Source organism: Kogia breviceps, chromosome 12, assembly GCF_026419965.1.
Source record: "Kogia breviceps isolate mKogBre1 chromosome 12, mKogBre1 haplotype 1, whole genome shotgun sequence".
Classification (NCBI taxonomy): Eukaryota; Metazoa; Chordata; class Mammalia; order Artiodactyla; family Physeteridae; genus Kogia; species Kogia breviceps.
Window position 1 is genome coordinate 45,162,808 of NC_081321.1, and position 26,574 is coordinate 45,189,381.

The 26,574-nt window shown below is 42.0% G+C and overlaps 1 protein-coding gene across 4 annotated transcripts in view; it reads left to right on the plus strand.

Moving 5' to 3' along the window:
• The first annotated feature begins 8,155 nt into the window (after window positions 1-8,155).
• Window positions 8,156-26,574, plus strand: part of OS9 (OS9 endoplasmic reticulum lectin) — a 29,768-nt gene continuing 11,349 nt past the window's right edge. The window contains exons 1-5 of one of the 4 annotated variants that reach the window (XM_059082337.2): window positions 8,156-8,388; window positions 8,813-8,989; window positions 10,354-10,417; window positions 10,548-10,624; window positions 10,807-10,905. In XM_059082337.2, coding sequence (XP_058938320.1) covers window positions 8,227-8,388; window positions 8,813-8,989; window positions 10,354-10,417; window positions 10,548-10,624; window positions 10,807-10,905 — 579 coding nt within the window. In that variant the 5' untranslated portion in view covers window positions 8,156-8,226. The remainder of the gene's footprint in view (window positions 8,389-8,812; window positions 8,990-10,353; window positions 10,418-10,547; window positions 10,625-10,806; window positions 10,906-26,574) is intronic. The other 3 variants (XM_059082336.2, XM_059082335.2, XM_059082334.2) reach the window with 3 other exon arrangements.

The window sequence follows — 26,574 nt, forward strand, 5'->3', positions numbered from 1 at the left end:
CTGCAGGTTCGTGGTTCCCGTTGTTTTTGGTGTCTGTCCCCAGTGGCTGAGGTTGGTTCAGTGAGTTGAGTAGGTTTCCTGGTTGGGGGGACTAGTGCCTCTGTTCTGGTGGATGCGGCTGGATCTTTTCTTTCTGGTGGGCAGGTCCACGTCTGGTGGTGTGTTTGGGGATGTTGATAGCCTTATTATGATTTTAGGCAGCCTCTCTGCTAATGGATGGGGCTGTAGTCCTGTGTTGCTATTTGTTGGGCATAGGGTGTCCAGCACTGTTCGTTGCTGGTCCTTGAGTGAAGCTGGGTCTTGGTGTTGAGATGGAGATCTCTGGGGGATTTTTGCCATTTGATATTACGTGGAGCTGGGAGGTCTCTTGTGGACCAGTGTCCTGAGGTTGGTTCTCCCACTTCAGAGACACAGCCCTGATGCCTGGCTGGAGCGCCAAGAGCCTTTAATCCACATGGCTCAAAATAAAAGGGAGAAAAAATAGAAAGGAAAGAAAGAAAGGAAGGAAAAAAGGAAGGAGGGAAGGAAGGAAGGAAGGAAGAAAAAGGAGAAAGGAAGAAAGGAAGGAAAGAAGAAAGCAAGAATGGAAGGAAGGAAGGAAGGAAGGAAGAGAGGAAGAAAGGGAGGAAGGAAGAGAGGAAGGAAGGGAGGCAGAAAGGGAGGAACCAAGGAAGGTAAGGTAAGCCCATGTGCCCGGGAGCCTGCGCGCCACAACTAGAGAGAAGCCCTCATGACTCAACACCTGCGGCAACTAAGACCCCACCCAGCCAAAAATAAATAGAGTAAATAAGTAATAAAATAAATCTTAAATTTTTTTAAAATTATTATTTATTTATTTGGCTGCATTAGGTCTTAGTTGCAGCATGCAGGATCTTCCTTGTGGCATGCGGGATCCTTTTCTTATTTTTTTAGTTGTGGCATGCGGAATCTCTAGTTGCAGCATGTGGAATCTAGTTCCTGACCAGGGATCAAACCCCCGCCCCCTGCATTGGGAGTGTGGAATTTTAGCCACTGGACCACCAGGGAAGTCCCATCATGGATTATTTTGCCTCACTCTTTTGTTATTGGTCAATCTCTCCAGAGGTTGATCAGTTTTAGTAGCATTTTCAAAGAACCAATCTTTGGCTCTGTTGAGCTTCTGTATTGTATTTATCCTCTATTTTATTAATTTCCACTCTTTATTTTCCTTCTGTTTTTTTTTTTTTTTTTTTTTTTTTCCGGTACGCAGGCCTCTCACTGTTGTGGCCTCTCCCGTTGCGGAGCACAGGCTTCGGACGCACAGGCTCAGCGGCCATGGCTCACGGGCCCAGCCGCTCCGCGGCATGTGGGATCCTCCCGGACCAGGGCACGAACCCGTGTCCCCTGCATCGGCAGGCGGATTGTCAACCACCGCGCCACCAGGGAAGCCCATATATCTCAATTCTTTAAAAAGGAAGTTGAAAAATGAACAGAAAATTAAGCCCATATATCTCAATTCTTTAAAAAGGAAGTTGAAAAATGAACAGAAAATTAAGCCCCTCAAAAAACAGAAGGACGGCTTCCCTGGTGGCGCAGTGATTGAGAATCCGCCTGCCGATGCAGGGGACACGGGTTCGTGCCCTGGTCCGGGAGGATCCCACATGCCGCGGAGCGGCTGGGCCCGTGAGCCATGGCCGCTGAGCCTGTGCGTCCGAAGCCTGTGCTCCACAACGGGAGAGGCCACAACAGTGAGAGGCCTGCATACTGAAAAAAAACAAAAAACAAAAAACAGAAGGAAAAATAAAGAATTGAGATATAATCAACATACGTTATATTAGTTTCAGGTGTACAACATAATGACTGGATATTTGTATACACTGCAAAATGATTACAATAAGCCTAGCTAACATCCATCACCACACATAGTTACAATTTTTTTTGTGATTAGAACTTTTAAGATCCACTGTTTTGGCAACTTTCAATATATAATGCAGTGTTATTAACTATATTCACCATGCTGTTCATTATATCCCCAGGACTTATTTATTTTACAATTGGAATCAACTTCTTGAAATGAATGCTTAGCTCATTTATTTCCAACTTTTCCTCTTTTATATTATGAACATCTCTTATAAAATTTTCACCAAGTACTACTTTAAGTATCTCTCACAAGTTTTTTATGACTATTTTAATTTCCTTATATAATTTTTAAATGAATAATATTTTCCAATGATTAAAAATCCAGAAAGTATAAAAAAGTGTAGAGTGAAAAATCTACCTCCCGAACTTGTTTCCCATCTGCTCAGTTCTCATTGTACCCTCCCCCCACCCCCAAGGTAACCCTGCTGTTAGTTTTTCATGTGTCCTTTCAGCCTTTCTTTGTGAATTTACAAGCAATTATGACTAGAGATTCTTTTCTCTGTTCCTTTTATTCACACACAAATATAGGATATTAAATGCACTGCTCTGCAGCTTTTTATTCCCCTTAATAAAAGGGAATTGTGTTCCCCCTTAGAGACTTTTCAGTAGAAATACATATAGAGTTGCCTCCTTTGTTTTTATGGTTGCATATTATTTCGTTTAGAAATGTTTCATCATTTTGTTGCCATTACTATCCTGATTAAAATTGTTTTCCCCAATCTTTTGTTATTACAAAAGATTATTACATTGTACATATGTACATGTATAAATACATCCATAAAAGTATAATTACTGGGCAAAAGGTATGTTTATTTAAAGATTGTATTTTAAAAAACATTTTATTATGGAAAATTCAAAACAAATATAAAATTAGAAATGTTATAATGGGGACTTCCCTGGTGGTGCAGTGGTTAAGAATCTGCCTGCCAGTGCAGGGGACATGGGCTTGAGCCCTGGTCCGGGAAGATCTCACATGCCACGGAGCAACTAAGCCTGTGCGCCACAACTACTGAGCCTGTGCTCTAAAGTCCGTGAGCTACAGCTACTGAGCCCGAGTGCCACAACTACTGAAGCCCACGTGCCTAGAGCTTGTGCTCTGCAAGAAGAGAAGCCACCGCAATGAGAAGCAAGTGCAATGCAACTAGAGAAAGCCTGCGTGCAGCAACAAAGACCCAATGTAGCCAAAAATAAGTAAAATAAATAAATTTTAAAAAACATAACCATGTATGATATCACACTAAAAAATTAACAGTAATTCTTTAATATAATCAAATATTCGGTATTTCCAAAGTTTCCTAATTATCTCATTTTTTTTTAAAATAAGAAAACTATAGGCTTCCCTGGTATCTCAGTGGTTAAGAATCTGCCTGCCAATGCAGGCGACACGGGTTTGATCCCTGGTCCGGGAAGATCCCACGTGCTGCAGAGCAACTAAGCCCATGCAGCGAGCCACAACTACTGAAGCCCTTGCACTTAGATCCCTTGCTCCATAACAAGAGAAGCCACAGCAGTGAGCCCGTGTGCCAAAGTGCAGCCCCCACTCGCCGCAACTAGAGAAAAGCCTGCATGCAGCAACGAAGACCCAATGCAGCCAAAAATAAATAAAATAAAATAAATAAATAAATTTTTTTTTTTTAAAGAAAGAAAACTATGCTTGGCTTGTTTGAAGCACAGTCCTAATAAGGCCCATATACTCCGTTAGATTGTTATGGCTCTTTAAGTTTCCTTTAATCTATGGATAATCCCACCATCATATTTTATTTCCTGCCACTTATTTATTATAGAAACTAGATGTTTACCCCCTTGTTTTCCATAGTCTGCTTTTGCTGATTGCACCCCCAGGTGTCTTTTAATGTTTTCAGTCCCCCTGTATTTTCCGTAAATTGGTAGTTAAATATTGATCAGATCAGATTTCTTCTTTCTTTTTTTGTTGATCCCACTTTTTGTCCACATTGCGCAGCATGGGGGATGTGGGATCTTAGTTCCCCAACCAGGGATGGAACCCGTGCCGCCTGCAGTGGAAGTGCAGAGTCCTAACCATTGGACGGCCAGGGAAGTCCCCGATCCCACAAGTTTTGATATAACAATATTTTCATTATCAATACATTATAAATGTTTTCTAGTTACATTATGATTTCTACTTTGAACCATGGGTTCACAAACAAATGACAGAAGAGAACATGGGTGATCACACAGTATATTTATAGGGCCAAAACTGAAGGTAGTGTACATCACTTCACACACCACTGGACAAAACTCAGTCATACAGTTCTATCTGACTTCAGCAGAGACTAGGAAATGTAATCTAGCTGTAGGATCAGGAAGAAAATGAAATCGGTTTGGTGAACACATGATATGGCTTTTACCAGAGTCTATCCTTTTAGTCACCAAATATTCATTGTATTTTTACTCACACATGTATATAACACACTCACTTCAAGTGAGAGAACCTAAATTCCCATCTAGTTCTTGCATCAAGTTCAACCCAAAATCTCAGAGTGATTTGAAGTCCTCTTCCTCAGTTCCAGATGTGGCTCCTCTCTGCCTGCCCACCCCCTCCCTTATAGGTACAGAAGAGCTGCAAATAAACACATTCAGAAAAGGAAAGAAGGGAAGGAAGACCTTCTTTCTGCAGTCAATGGCTCTTAGTGATATGGGCATCCTGCAAGGCAGGCATAGTGAAGTTTCCTGCTGTGCAGCAGAGAATTTATCTGATTAGATTCTGGTTCTGCTATTTGAATAAACCTTGTTATCTGTATTCTCCATGAAGCCACCTTTGGCATGGTGGGGGCGCTTACTTATTCTCTATCCTCATGATTACATCTCACGTAGGCTTTGGAGGATATTCAGTCCTTGGGGCCATACAAGTTTTAGAGCCAACTTTCTATAGTAGAAATTTGGAAGCCATATAGTGGTTTTTTTTTTTTTTTTTTTTTTTTTTTTTTTTTTTTTTTTTTTTTTTTTGCGGTATGCGGGCCTCTCACTGTTGTGGCCTCTCCCGTTGCGGAGCACAGGCTCCGGACGCACAGGCTCAGCGGCCATGGCTCACGGGCTTAGTTGCTCCGCAGCATGTGGGATCTTCCCGGACCAGGGCACGAACCCGTGTCTCCTGCATCGGCAGGCGGACTCTCAACTACTGTGCCACCAGGGAAGCCCCATATAGTGGTTTTACATTGGAACTGTCAGAGACAGTTTGTGGTTTCTTTGCAGTGTAATGCTGCAAAAACTTAGAGGAGATTTTTGCTGTCTCTTAATTCAAGAGAGGACACATTCATTTTTTCCTTTTTTTTTTTTTTTTTTTTTTTGCGGTACGCAGGCCTCTCCCGTTGCGGAGCACAGGCTCCGGACGCGCAGGCTCAGCGGCCATGGCTCACGGGCCCAGCTGCTCCGCGGCATGTGGGATCTTCCTGGACCGGGCCACGAACCTGTGTCCCCTGCATCGGCAGGCGTACTCTCAACCACTGCGCCACGCGGGAAGCCTGAGGACGCATTCTTAATCTGTGTTTTGCCACAAGGCTGGATAGTAGTAAGACTTTTTGATCAGGGCCTTCTCAATTTTATTTCCCACTGTTTTAAGTCTTAAAGCAATAGAGTTTTCCAACAGTTTAAGACCTAATGTTTCTGGACATGTAATTCGCTTTAATATTTGCTTGAAAAAAAAAGCCAGTTCTCGCCTGAGCTCATCTCTTTTTTGTAATGCATCCAAAATTTTCCAGTGCATGCTGGCCATTTGATTCTTTCCAACCTCTTCCCTTTGTGCTCAATAGCGTATACTGTGTTTTCCAAATTATTACAGGCATCATTTTAACAAGTATTTTGTCATTGTAGAACGTGATGTTCCAGATAGTGTCTTTGGTCTCTTAGCTCCACACTTACCCTTTTAGAACATCTTTTCTAATGTCAAGTAGGACTACTTTCCTAATGTGGTTTCCTATTAAGTTCTGACAGTGCTGGAGGGAGCTGCAGTGGTAACATTGGTAGCAATGTGATTCTGAGTTCCTGTTCAGGCATCTGGGTTTCAACAGCAGCAGCCTCAGTGCTCAGCAATGGTAGATTCTGGGTAACACCATTTCGCCTTTTGCTCCACTGGCCCTAGAGTTAGTGACTTCCTGCACTTACTAATCATTGAGTAACCTTATCTTCCCCTTTTTTCTATTCCCTCCCTCGTGGCACTTTGTAAATGATTATCTGTATTAAGTTCTCTCTATTTGAAACACCCAGAATTGTTTCTGTTTTCCTAACAGAGCAGTGTTTACTGTCTTGTTTACTAACACAAATAGATTGCCATCCTTTGAGCCTCCAGTATAATTTTCTCATTTCCAGCCACCTGATTGCTATGTCAGTGCCATATGTTTTGGGTTTTGTTAGAGCAGCACACCACTTCCACTATCATAACCCTGATACCAAAGCCAGACAAAGAACTACAATAAAAGAAATCTACAGCCAAGTATCTTGTATGAACATAATGCAAAAATCTTTGATAGGGCTTCCCTGGTGGCGCAGTGGTTGAGAGTCCGCCTGCCGATGCAGGGGACAGGGGTTCGTGCCCCGGTCCGAGAAGATCCCACATGCCGCAGAGCGGCTGGGCCTGTGAGTCATGGCCGCTGAGCCTGCACGTCCGGAGCCTGTGCTCCGCAGCGGGAGAGGCCACAACAGTGAGAGGCCCGCGTACCGCAAAAAAAAAAAAAAAAAAAAAAAGAAACCATTCTTTCTTGTCTTCTATCTTACAATGTTTTGATAAGCCTAACTGCTCTGATTCTTGATCCTTGTGTGCAACTTGTCCTTTCTCTCTAGAAGCTCTTAGAATTGTTTGTCTGTGTCCAGTGTTCTGAAATTCTATAATGATGGATGTGATGTGGGCCTGATTTGTTTTGCTATCAGTGTGCCCTTTCAATTTAGAGACTCAGTTCTCCATTTCAGGATAATACTTTAAAATAATTCCTGTGATTATTTCTTCCATTCTGAGTCTCTGTTCTTTTTGTGGAACTGTCATTATTCAGATGTTCAACTTGCTGGACTGACTCCTTGCTTTTTATTAATTTTCTCCTAAAGCAGAGCAAATTTGATTTTCACCTTTATCCTCCAGTCTTTCTACTGAATTTTTATTTCTGCTATCATGGTTTTGATTTCCAAGAGCTCTTTTTTTTCTTACCTGAATAGTAGTTACCTTTTAAAATAGTTTGCTGTTGTCATCTTACACACACGATATATTATCTCTCCGAGGATCTTGAAGGATTTTTTGTTTAATTTTCAGTTGCTTTTTCTCCCTTGCAATTTGTTTCCTCTAAGTTGCTCTTTTTCTTCTTGCTTCTTTTGGTTTTGTACATTAAATACTTTCCTTAAATGTTTTATGATCCTTGGCTGTCTGCTTATATTTTAGAATGAGGATATTAAAAAGCTGATTGGAAAGATTGTGTGAGGGCTGGGGCACGTAGGCCAAGAGCTTAACTGTAGGATTCCTTCACCTATTTCTTTAAGAGAAGCCTGATGAGAGTATCTTTGGGATTTCTCTTTGGGGCTGGACAGATTCTTCAGATGAATTTTTCCAAAGATACAGTCATTTCATGTTTATGTTTGTTTAGGAATCAATTTCACAGGTTTGCTAAATCAGTTACCATTCCTCCATTTGCTTTCTAGCTTCTAAAATGTTGCTGCTGTTGTCTCCTTTCCCTGTCCCTTTGTTCCTACATGGCCTGGAGGAAAATAAGTGCATTTCCCGCCTGCCCCTCTCCCCCCAGCTCCCAGTTTTCAACTGGAAGTCCCCATTATTTCTTTAGGATAATTTTATTAGACGACAACTGCAGGATTGCGCAGAAAGGTTTTGACAGAAATTACCAGATTGCCCTTAAATTGTATGTATATGTGAAAAGAGGAATACTATTATATAATAATTGTTTTGCCACAAGTATTAAGCAGCTTTCAGGAGTATTGCGTGCACGCACCCATCCGCCTCAATCCTCCGCCTGGCGGCGGCCGGACACAATAAAAGTAACGGCTTAAAAAGCAATTAGAGATGCACACAACAGCTGGGCGAGGACCGAGAAAAACTACTTAACTAGGCCTAGCGGGTAGACAGTGCCTCTCTGGAACTGATAGAGGGTGGGAGGGGGTCCGATATCGTTGGTGATTGGTTGGCCTCTCTGACCAATCGTGCGCAGCGAGTGGTTTTGCTAATCGTCGTGATCCACCTCCTTCGTGGGCTTTGGACCACATTGGCAAATGGGACTAGGGAAAGTAAGAGGGACAGAACATTTAGCCAATGATACCTTGGGGCGTCGATGGGCGGGGTGAGGCCGCCGCCAGGTTTAGGGCGGAAGGAGTTGTTCTGGATTAGAAGGGGAACGAAAGATGGCGGCGGAAACGCTGCTGTCCAGTCTGTTGGGGCTGCTACTTCTGGGGCTCCTGTTTCCCGCAAGTCTGACCGGTGGTGTCGGGAGCCTGAACCTGGAGGAGCTGAGTGAGATGCGTTATGGGATCGAGATACTGCCGTTGCCTGTCATGGGAGGGCAGGTGAGGAGGCGTAGAAGGGACGAGGGTCCGGGGCAGAAGGGGAAGGGGGAAAAGGTAGAGGAAGAAGGGCAGCTGTGGAGTCTGTGGCGGGAGCCTAAGGAGAATCGGGAAGAGTTAAGCAGGGGTTTTATGAGGACTCCTGAGGGTCGTAATCAGAGACCCATTCCCTTTGGGCCAGGGCCTGGGAGGGGTGGGGCTTCCCACTGTCCACTTCAGGTCCCAGTTACTGATTGAAACACTCAGACTCCTCCCCCGCGGAGAAGTGGGAGTGCCCTCGCCCCTCACCCGCTAAGCGCAGCTGGAGGACTTGTGGCTCTCTGTATTGACTGAGCTCTTCCGCAGGATATGAAGAGGGATCTCGTTGTTCTCCCTGATCCCAACCTCTCTTTGCCTCCCTGCCCCCCGACCCCCACTTCTTTCCCAGAGTCAAGCTTCTGACGTGGTGATTGTCTCCTCTAAGTACAAGCAGCGCTATGAATGTCGCCTGCCAGCTGGAGCTATTCACTTCCAGCGTGAAAGGGAGGAGGAGGCACCTGCTTACCAAGGGCCTGGGATCCCTGAGTTGTTGAGCCCAATGAAAGATGCGCCCTGCCTGCTGAAGGTGAAAGGGACTGGGATGGAGGGAACTAGGGCTTGAAAACTATCTATTTGGGAACCATTGTGCCTGTGAATGAGGAGTGATGGGGAGGATCTGTTGGAATTAAGAAGGCCATTGAAGGAGTAGGCATATTGTACAGATAGGAAAGAAGCAAAGAATCCTGTAACCACTGATGACACTTGCTGAATGTAGAGTAGAGTTAGAAGAGCTCAGAATAAGGGTTAAGCTAAGATTGAGGTGCTAAAGAGTGCGGGGCAGTAGGGGCACTCCCCTAGAGAAGGTTTCCTGGCAAAGTCAACCCCTCCCCTGTCCCTCTCTGCCCAGTATCCTATTTTATTTTCATCATGGCAGTTTTCATGATCTGAAATCATCTTTATAACTGAATCATCAGTTTATTCATTTTTGGTCTGAGTCCTAGCACTAGAACGTAAGTCTATGAAGTCAGAGAATTTATCTTGTTCACAGCTGTATCCTCCGTGGCTAAAACAGTATAAGGGAGTTCAATTAATACTTTAATATTCTGTGTTTCCCTGGTCTGAGTGCTTCAAGGATATCATGATTTCGTATCTTTATGGACGACAAAGAAGGATTTTTTTTTTTTTGGTTGTGTTGGGTCTTAGTTGCTGCACGTGGGATCTTCGTTGAGGCACACGAGATCGTTTGTTGCAGTGTGCGGGCTTCGCTCTCTAGTTGTGGTGTGCGGGTTTTTCTTTTCTCTACTTGTGGCACGCAGGCTCCAGGGCGCATGGGCTCTCTAGTTTGAGGCACGTGGGCTTAGTTGCACCACGACATGTGGGATCTTAGTTCCCTGACAAGGGATTGAACCCACATCCCCTGCATTGCAAGGCGGATTCTTTACTACTGGACCACCAGGGAAGTCCCCAAAGAAGGATTTTTTTTTTTTTTTTTTTTTATTGCGGTACGCGGGCCTCTCACTGCTGTGACCTCTCCCGCCGCGGAGCACAGGCTCCGGACGCGCAGGCCCAGCGGCCATGGCTCACGGGACCAGACGCTCCGTGACATTTGGGATCCTCCCGGACCGGGGCACAAACCTGCGTCCCCTGCATCGGCAGGCATACTCCCAACCACTGAGCCACCAGGGAAGCCCAGAAGGATTTTTTTTTATAAAAAGAGAAGAGTGGAAAGCCCACAGGTGATAACCACTTAGGCTGTAGAGGTCTCTCTCCAAGTCACAGAAGGCAAACAGCCCTCCCTCCTCACCAAGAACCTGGAGGATTGAGTGCGGAAGCAGAGGGAGGTGAAAAGTAAATGAGAGGTTATATGTCTTGGAGCCAGGAGAGATTCTGGTTCCAAAAAGAGACATCTGTACTCCATCCCCCAATTGTTCATTTTTTTTAAATTGTCAGACCAAGGACTGGTGGACATATGAATTCTGCTATGGACGCCACATCCAGCAGTACCACATGGAAGGTGACTCCCGCCTACATTTTTCCTAAACCCTCAGCAACCTGTCATGGAAGGTGACCTCCCTCCCCAGTTCCCTTCCCTCCTAGTCCTCTGAGGACAGGGTAACCGTGCTTCACTGTGCTTTCTCTTGCAGATTCAGAGATCAAAGGTGAAGTCCTCTATCTCGGCTACTACCAATCGGCCTTCGACTGGAATGATGAAACAGCCAAGGTGGCAGGAGTGTGGGATCGGGAGAGAAAGGGGTCTGGGCTACAGACTGAGGGCCCTGACGAGAAGGGGAGGGTCAGGATTAGCTGACGTGTTTCTTGGGGTTTGGTGGCTATTAGGATAAAGTGCTCTTCCCCCTTGCTGTCTTTCTCACACCCCTCCCTCCTGCCTGATGTCCTCCCCAGGCCTCCAAGCAGCATCGCCTGAAACGCTACCACAGCCAGACCTATGGCAACGGGTCCAAATGTGACCTCAACGGGAGACCCCGGGAGGCCGAGGTTCGGGTGAGTCTTGGGAGAGGGAAGTTGACACTCCCCCAGTGACAACTCAGATTCTAAGGGAAGAGGGCAGGGTTGCATGGTATAGTCGAGAGTTTCTCTCCCAGACCCCAAACTCTTAAGTTTAAGACTCATATTTCTAGCTTCGCGTCACTGCCTGGATTTTCAGAGGCATTTCAAGTCAACATTTCCCAAATCCTCCCCTCTGAACCCCCAACCACACTTTTATCTGTGTTTCTCCTTTGTGTCACCTAAGCTGGACATCTGAGTGTCATTATTGACTCTTACTTCTTCACTTTGTCCTCCTTTCATCATTTAACGGCTCTGCAATGAAGTCATGCTGGTGTAGGTACTGGGCTCTGCTCTGGGGGTACAGTGGTGAGCAGACATGCAGCCCCTGCCCTCATGGACTACAGTCAGGAGAGGAAGACAGAGATTAAAGAATCACAGAAATGAGCCTGTGATTACAAACTGAGAAGTTGATATGGAGGAAAGGAATCAGGGTCAACAACAAAGTCCACTCATTCTACTTCTAGACTTCTCTCACAACTCGCCTCTTCTTTCCCATGCTTGGTACCTTCATCTCACTTGCATCACTGCCAACAGCCTCTTAACAAGTGTTCCCAATCCAGTAGTCCTTAACTGAGTTCAGGCAGACAGCTGTATGGTAGGCAGAGTTCCTCAGGTGATTCTAATGTGTATTCACAAACATAAACACCTGTAGAGAACCACATGACACAAGAATTATCTTTATGTAATACAGATTTGCACATGCAGCTGTGTGCTGGTAAATGCGGAACACCGGGATCGCCAGGGTAGGGTGGGGTGGTGGAGGGAGAAGCCCAGATGTAATGTTTGCCAGTATCCATGGTATAAATATCCCCATCATGGCAAAATTCATGCTATCACTGTGATGTCAATCATCTTGCAACATTCCTGAAAACTTACCAGTTGGCTCTGGTGAACTGGCCTGAGCTGGCTTCAGCACACCACTATGAGCAAGTGTCCCTTCTCTACCGAGTTCTGGAAAGCCTTCAATAATTATGCCTCACACAAAGGATAAGATCCAAATACTTCAGCACAGACTGGGATGGTAGTAGTGGAGGTGGTGGGAAGCAGCCAGATTCTGGTTATATTTTGAAGGTAGAGCCAAGATTTGTTGATGGATTGGATGTGAGGTGGAGTCAACTATGACTCCAGGGATTTTAGCTTGAGCAACTGGGAGAATGGAATTTTCATTTACTCAAGTGGGAAGAAACGGGTTTGGAGGAGGAAACTAAGCTGGTGTTGGACATATGAAGGTCAAGATGCCTATTAGATATCCCAGTGGTGATGGTCACTTGGTAGTTGACTCTGTAATTCTGGAGTTCCGGGACAGGGTCTGGGTTGGAGATATAACATCTTACTGCGTTTCTGTCCACTGCCCTTCTTCCTGTCCTTTGAACCAGTGAGTCTCGTTGTTCACTCTGCCTAGCGCCATATTCCCAGAGATCTTTGAATGGCTGGCTCCATCCTCTCAGGTTATATGTACCTATGACACCTCCACAGGGAGATCTAACATAGGCACACAGACACACACACCCTTCTGCCTTGATCCTGGTAAACACCTACAGTGTTATATATTCTTCAATGCATATATCATTTCCTGAAATTAGCTTATTTTTTGAGTTTAATCTCTCTCTCCATCCCCACTAGAATGAGCTCCAGGAAGTCAGGGACAATGTCTGTCTCATTTTATGCTGTATCCTCAGTGCCTTCAACAGCGCCTGGCACCAAGTAGATGCCCAGAGATTATTTACTGAATGAATGGAAGAAATGATAAGCCATTTCAAATGTCACTTTATTTTATGTGACCTTTCTTGGCTAGCCCAGAAACTTTATTGTGTTCCCTCAGCGCTTCATATACATACAGCCACGTCCACATATATCCACGTCTTAGCCTGTTTGGGCTGCTATAACAAAATACCACAGGCTGGGGAACTTATAAACAACAGAAATTTATTTCTCACAGTTCTGGAAGCTGGAAGTCTGGGATCAGGGTGCCAGCATGGTTGGGGGAGGGCCCTCTTCCAGGTCTCAGACTTCTTGTGTCCTCACAAAGGAGCTCTGTGGGGTCTCTTTCATAAGAGCATTAATTCCATTCATGAGGGTTCCATCATCATGACCTAAGCATCTCCCAAAAGTCCCACATCCTAATGCTATCACAGTGGGCATTAGGAATTCAATATACGAATTTTAGGAAGACACAGACATTCAGACTATAGCAACCCACAGCATCCACACACATATATAATCTATTATAGCACTTGATTATATTGTTTGTTTCTTTACTTGTCTGTACCTTCAGTAGGCCGAGAACTGAAGGCATTTTCCTCACATCTGCTGAACCATATGCCCTGTGCTAAGCACTATAATAGACACTGGAGATGAAATGGTGACTGAGAGACCTAGTCCTGCTCTCAGGAGACAGACATTAAATAAAGAGCCACAGGAAGCAGGATAAACTCTCTGATGGGTGAGGCACTTCTCACAGGGCAGCACACAATAAAGGAACTAACCGAGTCCAGGTCAAGGGGAGGCCTCTGGAGGAGGTGACCTTTGAACCAGCAGTTGAAGGATGAAGAGTTAGTCCAGCAGCTATAGACCAGTGGGAAGGAGGGACGTTCCAGGCGGAAGGTACAGTGAGTGCAAAAGGCCTGGAGGCAGGAGGGATTGATAGCCGTTCCCTGTGACTGGAGGGAATTGTGGGAGTTGAGGCTGGGCAGTCTTTAGGGGACAAGTCACAGGTCATGAAGCTCTGTAGCTGTGTTGAGGAGTTTGGACAATCTGAGAAACGAGGGGGAGCCAGTGAAGTATTTTGAGCAGAGTGGTGCCATATTCGGTGTTGGTTTTGAAGGCTCACTCTGGCTGGAGCATAGCAAATGATTGGGAGACCAGTGAGAAGGTGGTTGCAGTAATCCAGGTGAGAAAACAAGGTGGTCCAGGGGTGAAGACGTGTGAATTATTGGAGAGATTTAATGGGCAAAATCAATATAGTAAGATTCCTAGGTTTCTGGCTTGAGCAACCGGATGGATGGATGGTGATTTGTTTTTGAGATGGGTACAGTGGGAAGAGGAGTAGGTTTGGTGAAGGAAAATGATGATTTTGATTTTGAATACGATGATTTTAGTGGCTGTAGGCATCCAAGTAGAGATACCTGAGGAGGCTGTGGATCTGTGGCTCTGGAGCTGAGGAGAGAGATCTAAATTGAACCCAGAGTGCTGGAGCCATCAACATACTGTTAATAATTGAAGCCATGGTATGGATGAAATCCCCCCCTGCCCCTCGCCCAAGAAACAGGGTATAGTGAGAAGTGGGACAGAACTGGGAGGAAGCCAACATTGAAAGCCTGGGCAGAAGGGAGCTTTGCCAAGAAGAAGCGACCGGAAGGGAGACTGTGGTGACATGGAACCCAGGAAGGACATGTCTCAAGGAGGGACTGGTCCGTGGCGTTGGCTGCATCTGAACCTTCAAAGAAGAGAATTAAAAACTGCTTGTGGGTGATCATAGGACTTGTTATTTTAATAAAAGCAAAACAGGAACATGGAAATAAAAATTCAGACTGTAGGGATGGGAACCAGATGAAAATTGGTAAGTCCTCTGCTCCCAGTCTCCCCTGACCAGTCCTTTGGTTGGACTCAGTGCCAGAGGTCATAGGCAATCTCCACCAGAGCAGTTTCAGTGGGCTGGTGAAGCTGAGGTGTTGAGGAACGTGGTGAGGAAGTGGGAATATTTGAAGAAGTCTGGCTGTGAAGGGAAAGGAAAAGGCGAGCACTGCTAGCAGGGCTGTGGGCTTGGGAAAGTGGGACTTCGTGCTTGTTGTTTCATGTGTTAAGATAGGAGCATGTTTAAATGCTGGGTGGACCTAGTAGAAAGGAGGCCAGGTTGAGGTTCAGGAGAAAGAATGAGAAGAGAATGTGGGCAGGGCTGGGATCCTGAGGAGGCGGCTCTGCGGTTTTAACTAGAACAGAAAGATGGCATATTTGCTGGGGAGTCTGGAGGTTTTAGTGGCAGAAAGTTGAGGGCTTTCCTCTGTGGCTGCTTTTATATGCTGATGGACCACCCAAGTTCGTAGCCTGAGTGACTGAGTGAATCCCCCACTCCAGGGCAGGACTGGTGAAGTTCCATCTTCCCAGTGCCTTCTTGGCAGGAGCAGTGTGCACAGCGTTTGGTAAAAGTGCAGTTTCCAGGGAGTTTGGGAGCAATTGGTTAGCCATCTGGAATTAAATAAATTTGGATCCCTATCTCAATTCGTACATTAAGTAAGATTTCAGAGAGATCTAAGATTTTTCCATGAAAATGTTTAATTATGAAACGTTTCAAACATACAGAAAATAATGTCAAAGAGACCCATAAATCCACTGCCAAGTTAAACAGATGTTAACATTTTGCCATATTTGCTTCAGATCTGTTTTTTTTAATAGAAGGAATAAAATGCTAACGATATAGTAAAAGCCACCCTCTCATTTCTTCCCTCTCTCTCCTCTCCAGAAACAACCACAACCATCTCTATGCTTGCTTTGTACTTTTATTAGTGCTACACATATCACAGGCAATATATATATTTTGTGTTTTAAAGTTATACATCAGTATAGTTTTGCTTTTTCACTAATTGATGTTTTTACCATTCTGTGGCATGAGATGGAGATTCAGTTCAATGATTTTTTTTTTTTTTCAATGATTTTTTTAAAAAAAATAAATTTATTGATTTTTGGCTGCGTTGGGTCTTCATTGCTGCTCGGGGGCTTTCTCTAATTGCTGCGAGTGGGGGCTACTCTTCATTGCGGTGCGTGGTATTCTCATTGAGGTGGCTTCTTTTGTTGCGGAGCACGGGCTCTAAGCACGTGGGGTCAGTAGTTGTGGCTCACGGGCTTAGTTGCTCCGTGGCATGTGGGATCTTCCCGGACCAGGGCTTGAACCATGTCCCCTGCGTTGGCAGGCGGATTCTTAACCACTGCGCCACCAGGGAAGCCCTAAGATGGGTTTTTCTATATCTGTAAAATATGCTGTTGAGATTTTGATAGGGATTGCATTGAATATGTATATCACTTAGTGTAGTATTGCCGTCTTAGCAATATTATGCTTTCCAGTCCATGAACATGGAATGTCTTTCCATTTATTTGTATCTTCTACAATTTCTTTTAATAATGTTTTGTAGTTTTTAGTGTACAAGTCTTTCACCTCCTTGGATAAATGTACCCTAAGTATTTTGTTTTTTTGATGCTATTGTGAATGAAATTTTTTTTTAAATTTCCTTTTTGAATTGTTCATTGCAACTGTATAGAGATACAACTGATATTTGCATGTTGATTTTATATTCTGCATCTTTGCTGAATTCATTTATTAGCTCTAACAATTTTTTGGTTTGGGTTCCTTTGGATTTTCTTTTCTTTTTTTTTCAGGAGAAGAAAGCATTTATTACTTGCAGCAAGTATGAAGGACAGGGGGGATCTTTCCCAAAGCAGTGTCTCCCCGAACAGCAAAATTGGGGAATTTTTTAGCTAAGGGTACATGCATACTCATGAAGAGGCTTGAGTAGAGGAGATCAGCATAGAATTGAGGCAAAAGTGGACAGAGTCCAAGCTTTAGTTGATTGAAGTCAGGAAGGTCAGTATCATCATTCTGTCCTCTGTCTGGGTGGGGGCCTTAGTTCCTGTAGAACTCAAAGACTGTATCAGATCGTTATGTATATCCCTTGAGGAGGAGTTAAAACTGCACCCCAGATGGGACTCAAACCCACAGTCTTCCAAGTGAAACCACACAGCTCATCTCAGGACTTAATGAAGCTCAGGTTCTTTATGTTTCAGAGCAGAAGGAATTCAGCAAGAGGGAAAGTGATAGGTAAGAAGTAGATTTATTAATATCCTTTGCAAAGAGGTTGCAGGAAAATGAGGCACAAGAGGATGGTCATGTCCCAGGTCTCAGGCGAGTTCCCAGGATGGGCCATCAAGTGAGGGTCCTTGATTTTGTGCAGGAAAGAATTCAAAAAGAAAGCCATAGTAAAGTGAAAGGAGAGATACACATTCCATAGGCAGAATGTGGTCCATCTCAGAAGGCGAGCACGGCCTCCTTTGGATTTTCTATGTGTAATGTCATGTCACCTCTGAAACAGAGATAAATTTACTTCTTCCTTTCCAATTTGGATGCCCTTTATTTCTTTTTCTTGCTTAATTGCTTTGGTTATAACTCCTAGTACTGTGTTAAATAGAAGTGACATAAAGTAAGCATTCTTATCTTGTTCCTAATATTAGGGGAAAGGCTCTCATTCATTCATTATTGAGTGTGACATTAGTGGCGGGGTTTTCATGTATGGCCTTTATCATGTTGAGACATTCTCTTTTGTTCCTAGTTTATCAAGTAATTTTATCATGAAAGAATGTTGAATTTTGTCAAATGCTTTTTCTACATGAATTGAGATGATCATGTGGCTTTTTTCTGAATTCTGTTATATTAATGTGATGTATTATGTTATATAGATTGATTTTTTTATATGTTGAACCATCTTTGCATTACTGGAATAAATCCCACATAAATCATGATGTATAATGCTTTCAGTGTGCTGCTGAATTTGTTTTCCTAGTATTTTGTTGAGAAATTTTGCATCTGTATTCACAAGGGATATGGTCTATAATTTTCTTTTCTTGTAATACCTTTGTCGGGCTTTGGTATCAGGGTAATGCTAGCCTCATAGAGTTCGATCCCTCATAGGGATCGAACCCATGTCCCCTGCATTAACAGGCGGATTCTTAACCACTGTGCCACCAGGGAAGTCCCAGTATCTGGTCTTATATTTAGGTCTTTTATCCATTTTGAGTTTATTTTTTGTATATGGTGTTAGAGAATGTTCTAATTTAATTATTTCACATGTAGCTGTCCAGTTTTCCTAGTACCACTTGCTAAAGGGACTGTCTTTTCTCCATTGTATATTCTTGCCTCCTTTGTCATAGATTAATTGACCATAAGTGCATGGTTTATTTCTGGACTTTCTATCCTGTCCCACTGATCTGTGTGTCTGTTTTTGTGCCAGTACCATACTGTTTTGATTACTGTAACCTTGTAGTATTGTCTCAAGTCAGGGAGAGTGATTCCTCTACCTCTGTTCTTTCTCATGATTGTTTTGGCTATTTGGGGTCTTTTGTGTTTCCATACAAATTAAAAAATTTTTGTTCTAGTCCTGTGGAAAATGCCACTAGTATTTTAATAGGGAAAGCATTGAATCTGTAGAATGCCTTGGGTAGTATGGTCATTTTAACAATATTCTTCCAACCCAAGAACATGGTATATCTTTCCATCTGTCTGTGTCAACTTCACTTTCTTTCATCAGTGTCTAATAATTTTTGGAGTAAGTCTTTTGCCTCCTTAGGTAGGTTTATTCCTAGGTATTTTATTGTCTTTGATGCAGTGGTAAATGGTATTGTTTTCTTAATTTCTCTGATATTTCATTGTTAGTATATAGAAATGCAGCAGCTTTCTATATATTAGTTTTGAATCCTTAATTCCAATATGATTAAAATTTTCAGTCTTTTTCTTTATAGTTTGTACTTTGGATCTTTTATTAAATACTTTTCTATTCGCCTATATTTTTCAAGTTTTAGATTTCTTATTATATTTGGGACTTTAATTCAATCAAAAATTTAATGTATAGTGTAAGCTTGGGACCTAAGTATACCTAATTTCTATCAGGATAACCAGTTGTCCCAGCATCATTTATTGAGTAATCTGCATTTCCACTCTGATTTGTAGCACCACCTCAGCCATTTATCATGTTCCAATATATGTGTGCACTTTCTTATTGGCTTCTCTTTTGTTTTAAAAGTCTGTCTATTACTAAGTTTTGTTGTCTGATAATATGCATTTTCCTTTGTTCTTCAAAACCATCTGGGCTATTTTTGGATAAGTCCTGTGAAAAACTCTTTTGGGAATTTTAATTGGAAGCATGTTGTATTTTAGATTAATTTAGAGAGAATTGATATTTTATGATATTGAGTCTTTATATACTATGAACATGAGGTTTACTTTTTATTGTCTTGTACTTTAGTAAGATTTAAATTTTCTCTGTGAAGCTTTCGTACATCTTATGTAAGGTTAGTCCTCGATACCTTGTAGCTTTTGTTTATTTGTGTCTTGTGTGTATATGTACATGTTTCAAGCATACAGGCACCTTATAGTTTTTGATGCAATTGTAAATGGCATCTTTTACTTATTTTTTATTTATTTATTTTTTTGTGGTACACGGGCCTCTCACTGCTGTGGCCTCTCCCATTGCGGAGCGCAGGCTCCAGACGCGCAGGCTCCGGACGCGCAGGCTCAGCGGCCGTGGCTCACGGGCCCAGCCGCTCCGTGGCACGTGGGACCTTCCCGGACCAGGGCACGAACCCGCGTCCCCTGCATCGGCAGATGGACTCTCAACCACTGCGCCACCAGGGAAGCCCGTAAATGGCATCTTTTAAAAGATTACATCTTATGATTGATTGTTGCTGATGTATGGTCACATTAATTGATTTTATGTATTGATCTTGTATTCAGCAACTTTGCTGAACTCTCTCATTTCTTATAGTTTGCGGATTCCCATGGATTTTCTGTGTAAATAATCATGTCATCTGCAAATAGGGACAATTTTGGTTTCTTCCTTTCTAATTCATATACATTTCATTTTCCTTATACTTACAGTGCAATAGAAATGGCGATGATGGCTATTTTTTTTTTTTTTTTTTTTTTTTTTTGCGGTACACGGGCCTGTCACTGCGGTGGTCTCTCCTGTTGAGGAGCACAGGCTCCGGACGCACAGGCTCAGTGGCCATGGCTCACGGGCCCAGCTGCTCCGCGGCATGTGGGATCTTCCTGGACCGGGGCACGAACCCGCGTCCCCTGCATCGGCAGGCGGACTCTCAACCACTGAGCCACCAGGAAAGCCCAGATGATGGCTATTTTTGACTTGTTCCTGACTCTAAAGGGAGTGCTCCTGAAGTTACACTAGTTTTTAAAAATATTTTATTTATTTATTTAGCTGTGCCAGGTCTTTTTTTTTTTTTTTTTTGGCTGTGTTGGGTCTTCACTGCAGGGTGTGGGCTTCTCATTGCAGTGGTTTCTCTTGTTGCGGAGCATGGGCTCTAGGCACGTGGGCTTCAGTAGTTGTGGCTCATGAGCTCTAGAGTGCAGGCTCAGTAGTTGTGGTGCACGGGCTTAGTTGCTCCGTGGGTTGTGGGATCTTCCCGGACCAGGGATCGAACCCGTGTACCCCGTATTGGCAGGCAGATTCTCAACCACTGCGCCACTAGGGAAGTCCCCGTGTGGGATCTTTAGTTGCGGCATGCAGGATCTTTTTTCATTTGCAGCATGCAGGATCTAGTTCCCTGACCAGGGATCAAACTTGGGCTCCCTGCATTGGGAGTGCAGGGTCTTTATTTATTTACTATTTTTAAAAAAATTTATTTATTTTATTTACTTATTTTTGGCCGCGTTGGGTCTTCATTGCTGCACACAGGCTTTCTCTAGTTGTGGTGAGTGGGGGCTACTCATCCTTGTGGTGCTCAGGTTTCTCATTGCGGTGGCTTCTCTTGTTGTGGAGCATGGGCTCTAGGCTCACGGGCTCAGTAGTTGTGACTTGCAGGCTCTAGAGCGCAGGCTCAGTAATTGTGGTGCATGGGCTTAGTTTCTCCGCAGCATGTGGGCTCTTCCCAGACCAGGGCTCAAACCCATGTCCCCTGCACTGGCAGGTGGATTCTTAACCACCATGCCACCAGGGAAGCCCGTGCAGGGTATTTAACCAAGGTTTTTGTTTTGTTGTTTTTAAATAAATTTATTTATTTACTCTTGGCTGCATCGGGTCTTCATTGCTGCATGCGGGCTTTCTGTAGTTGTGGCGAGCGGGGGCTACTCTTTTGTTGCATGCGCAGGCTTCTCTTGTTGTGGAGCACAGGCTCTAGGCGCGGGGGCTCAGTAGTTGTGGTTCGTGGGCTGTAGAGTGCAGGCTAAGTAGTTATGGCGCATAGGCTTAGTTGCTCTGCGGCATGTAGGATCTTCCCGGACCAGGGCTCAGACCCATGTCCCCTGCATTGGCAGGCGGATTCTTAACCACTGCGCCACCAGGGAAGCCCGCGAGTGCAGGGTCTTAACCACTGGACCACCAGGGAAGTCCCTGAAGATACACTATTAACATATTTTCCTATAGGCTTTTTGTAGACACTCTATCAGGTGAATGAAGATCCATTCTGTTCCTAATTTGCTGAATATTTTCATGATGCAAAGCTGTGGAATTTAACACATGTTTTTCTGTATCTATTAAGAGGGTCCTGTGGTTTTTCATCTCTGTTTTTTGATATGGTAAATTAAAGTAATTCATTTTCTAAGGTTTGTTACCCTTGCATTTCTGGGATAATCCATCATCATGAGCAATTCTTAACACATTGCTATGTTCAGTCTCCTAATATGTGATTTTTACAGCTATTTTCATGTGTGAATTGGTCTATAATTTTCTTTTTTTGTATGGTGCTTACCTTCTTTTGGTATCAGGTAATATTAGTTTCATAAATGCCTTGAGAAGCTTCCCTCTTTCTCTGTTCTCTGAAATAGTTTGCTAAGATAGGAATTCATCTGTTCTTTAAAGGTTTGGGAGAACTCTGTAAAACTGCCTCATCCCCACAATTCACCACAATATTGGTATATTGTGGGCATGGTTTTTACTACTGTTTTAATTTACTTAATGATAAAATTTTTTAGGTTTACTATGTCATGAAGCATTAATAAATTATAATTTCTTAGGCCATTATTTCATTCCTAAATTTTCAAATGTATTAGCATAAACTTAGTGTTTTATTTTTATTTAAAATCTGTTTTTGTAGATATAACCCCCTTTTTAAAATTAATTAATTTATTTTTATAATTTTTGGCTGTGTTGGGTCTTCGTTTCTGTGCGAGGGCTTTCTCTAGTTGCGGTAAGCGGAGGCCACTCTTCATCGCGGTGAGCGGGCCTCTCACTATCGCGGCCTCTCTTGTCACGGAGCACAGGCTCCAGACGCGCCGGCTCAGTAGTTGTGGCTCACGGGCCTAGTTGCTCTGTGGCATGTGGGATCTTCCCAGACCAAGGCTCGAACCCGTGTCCCCTGCATTGGCAGGCAGATTCTCAACCACTGCGCCACCAGGGAAGCCCATACTCCCTTTTAAATTCCTAATACTGACTTTGCCTTTTGTCTTTTTGTTGATCTGTCTTGCCAGAGATTTGTCTATTAGTCCAAGAGCTACCTTTTGACTTTGTTTATCCTCTCTATTGTCTGATTACTATTTCATTAACATCTTCATTATTTCTTTCCTTCTTCTTCTTTTAAGTTCTGTTCTCTTTCTAACTTGGATTTTTTTCACACTTAAGAAGTTTTATATTTAATTTTTGAATAGGTATTAAGTTTTCATAGCTCCAATGTAGAAATGCTTTACAAAGAATACAGAGAAAAGCCTCAACACACCTTTCCCCTCATCAGTCTCTTCCCCTCCCCGTAAAAGTAACCATTGTTAGCTTTTTATACACTCAGAAATTTTTTTTGCTCTTATTTTATTAAAACATTTTTAAAAATTGAAGTATAGTAGTTGATTATATTATATAAATTACAAGTATACAATGTGGTGATTTACAATTTTTAAAGGTTATACTCCATTTATAGTTATTATAAAATATTGGCTGTATTCTCCGTGTTATACAGTATATCCTTGTAGTTTATTTTATACATTAGAGTTTGTACCTCTTAATCCTCTATCCCTATATTGTCCCCCTCTTCATCTCCCCACTGATAACCACTAATTTATTCTCTATATCTGTGATTTGACATTAAGTTATTTATTGCTTTTTTAATGTTAAACCAATTTTGCTTTCCTGAGATGAACCCAATTCAGTCATATGTATTACCTTTGACTATCCTTTTATATCTTGTTGGGCTCAGTTTGTGATGTTTTAAAGGATCTTGTATAGTGTATCTCCTGAGAGATATTGACCTGTAGTTTTTCCTTCTAGTACTGTCCTTATCATGCTTTAGTGACAAGGTTATGCTAGCCTCAGAAAATGAGTTGAGAAATGTTCACTTTTTCTATACTCTGAAGGGTGTGTAAGATTGCAAGTTTTTATTCCTTAAATGTTTGCTAGAATTCACCTGGAAAATCATCTTGGTCTAGGTTTTCTTTGTGGAAAGATTTATGGAAAACCGTTATGATTTGTGGAAATCATAAACTTATGATTCATTTGATTTAGTAGTTTTAGGAATATTCAAAGTTTTCTATATCTAGTTGGGTCAGTTTTAGTAAGTTATATATTTTAGGAATTAATCTAGTTTGTCTCATTTTTCAGATTTATTGGTATGAAGTTATTCATGATATCCTTCTAATTATCTTTCTAATTTCTGTAGCATCTGTAATTAGGTTCCTCTTTTTCTTGCTCTTGGGTTATTTTTGCCTTGCTCTTTTGTTACTGGTCAGTTTGTCGAGAGGTTGGTCAGTTTTAGTAGACTTTTCAGAGAACTAATTTTGGCTATGTTGACCTTCTGTATCGTATTTGTTTTCCATTGTATTTATTTCCACGCTAATCTTTATTTTCCTTCCTTCTACTTTTTTTCAGCTTTAATTTGCTGTTTTTTTCTAACTTTTTGAAATGAATACTTAGTTCATTTCCAGCTTTTCCTCTTTTATAATACGTCTCTTATAAATTTCTCTCCAAGTACTACTTTAGGTATGTGTTACAGTTTTCTAAGCCTATTTTAAGTTTCTTTATCTAATTTTCAAATGAATAGTACTTTCCGATGACTCAAAACCCAGAAACTGGGCTTCCCTGGTGGCGCAGTGGTTGAGAGTCCACCTGCCGATGCAGGGGACATGGGTTCATGCCCCGGTCTGGGAAGTTCCCACATGCCGTGGAGCGGCTGGGCCCCTGAGCCATGGCCGCTGAGCCTGTGCTCCGCAACGGGAGCGGCCACAACAGTGAGAGGCTCGCGTACAGCGAAAAACAAAACAATACAAAACAAAGCAAAACAAAAAAAACCCCAGAAACTATAAAGAGGTGTGCAGTGAAAAAATTTCCCTCCCAAACTTCCCTCCCACCTGCTCATTTCCCATCGTGCCCTTCCCCCACCCCTGCCCCCCAAGTAACCCTGCTTAGATTATTCTTTGTCCTTCCAGCCTTTCTTTGTGTGTTTAAAAGCAATTATGACTAGAGATTGTTATTTCCTGTTCCCTTTTTTTTACACACAATACACAGTATATTAAACACAGGTTCTGCACCTTGTTTTTGTATATCTTGACAATAATTCTTAGAGATCTTTCAACGGCAGTACACCTAGAACTTCATTCTTTGTTTTCACATTTGCATAATGTTCCATTGTGTGAATATTCTATCATTTTGTCACCATTACTGTACTGATTAAAATAGTTTTGCCCCTACTTTTTGTCATTACAAAAGATTATTCCATTGTACGTATGTATATGTGTAACTGTATCTTGAAAGTGTAATTGCTGGGTGCAGGTTATATATATTTAAAGATTGTCTTTTTAAAATTTTTGTTATGGAAAATTTAAAACATAGAATCAGAGATAGTTGTCCAGTGACCCACCTGTGTATCATCTGGCTTGGGCCAATATGGCCAGTCTCATTTCATCTATCCCCTTGCCCACCTCCCTGCACTACACCTCCACTCCCAGATTATTTGGAAACAAATTACAGACATCATATCATTTCATCCATAAATATTTCTGTATTATCCCTAAAAGACTAGAGCTCTTTTAAAAATATAACCACAATACCATATCACACTAAAAAATTAACCATAATTTCTTATCAGCAAATATTCAATAATTTCATTTCCCTGATTATCTTATATATCTCATAATTATATAGATTTTAATGGTGGTACCATTTAATTTGAGTCCTCAAATACAAGTCCTGGACTATATAAGTTTCAATTTGTTGAGACTTGTATGATCCAGTATATATCAATTTCTGTGAATGGTTCTTTGTGCTTGAAAAGAACGTGTCCTCTACTGTTAGGCACAGTATTTTCTGTATGTCTTTTAGGTCATGATTGTTCAAATCTTTTGTATCCTTACTGCTGTTCAAATCTTTTGTATCCTTACTGCTTTGTCTCCCACTATAATTATGGATTTGTGTGTTATTCTTTATTATTCTTTCAATTTATTCATCATTATTCTGTCAGTTGTTGCTTTTGTATCCTGGGGCTATGTATTAATTTATTCAACAAATGTTTATTAAGTGCTTCTATGTGCCAGGCACTGTTCTAGTTGCTAGCAATATTTCAGAGAACACAACAGACAGAAAGGCCTGCTCTAGTTGGGAGAGACAGACAATAAGGAAGATAAAGAATTACAATTTAAATTATCTTCCTCATAAATTGAACATTTTAACATTATGAATTGACCTTTTTTATCTTAGTAATTTTTTTACTTAAAGTCTCTTGTGTGATAATAATATAGCTGTAACAGCTTTCATTGAGTTATGTTTATTTTTTTCATTCTTTTGCTTTTATCTTTTCTATATTCTTATGTCTTAAATGTGTCTAAATAGCATATACTTGTATTTTTAATCATTTATATATGTGTGTGTGTATATATTTGGACTTATGTCTAACATTTTATTTTATGCTTTCTTCTGTTCCACTTTCCTTTTCTCTCCTTTCTTGCTTTTGGTTTGTTTTATTTTGTCTTAATTATGCCACTTTTTCTCTCATCTCAGTGGGAAGTTATGCCCTTTATTTTTTTAAATAACATCTTTATCGAGATATAATTCACATACCACATAATTCAGTGTGCAATTCAGTGGTTTTTCGTATATCCAGAGTTGTACAACCATCACCACAATCAATTTTAGAACACTGTCATCACCCTAAAAGAAATTCACTACCCTTTAGCAGTTACATTCCATTCCACCTCTGCTCCAAACCCCATCCTCCCCTCTAGACAACCTCTAATCTTTCACTCTATAGATTTGCTTATTCTGGGCATTTCATATAGATGGAATTATGCAATGTGTGACCTTTTGTGTCTGGCTTCTTTCATTTACCGTGTTTTCAAGGGTCATCTGTGCATAGCATGTACTAGTACTTCATTACATTTTATTGCCAAATAATATTCCACATTCTATTTATCCATTCATCAGTTGATGAACACTTGGGTTGTCTGCACTTTTTGGCTATTATGAACAATGCTGCTTTTAACATATGTGAACAAGTTTTTGCGTGGACATATGTTCTCATTTCTTTTGGTACAAACCAAGGAGTAGAATTGCTGGATCATATGGTAATTCTATGTTTAACCTTTCGAGAAACTGCCAGACTGTTTCCAGAGCAGTAGCATCATTTTATAATCCCACAAGTGGTGTTTCAGGGTTTCAGTTTGTCCACATCCCCATCAACACTTGTTTTTCATCTTTTTGCCTATAGCCTTCCTGGTAAGTATGAAATGGCATCTCATTGTGGTTTTGATTTGCATTTCCCTGATGGTTAACGATGTGGAGCATCTTTTCATGGGCTTATTAGCAATTTGTCTATCTTCTTTGGAGAAATATCTATTCAGATCTTTTGCCCATTTAAAAATTGCAGTGTCATGGGCTTCCCTGGTGGCGCAGTGGTTGAGAGTCCGCCTGCTGA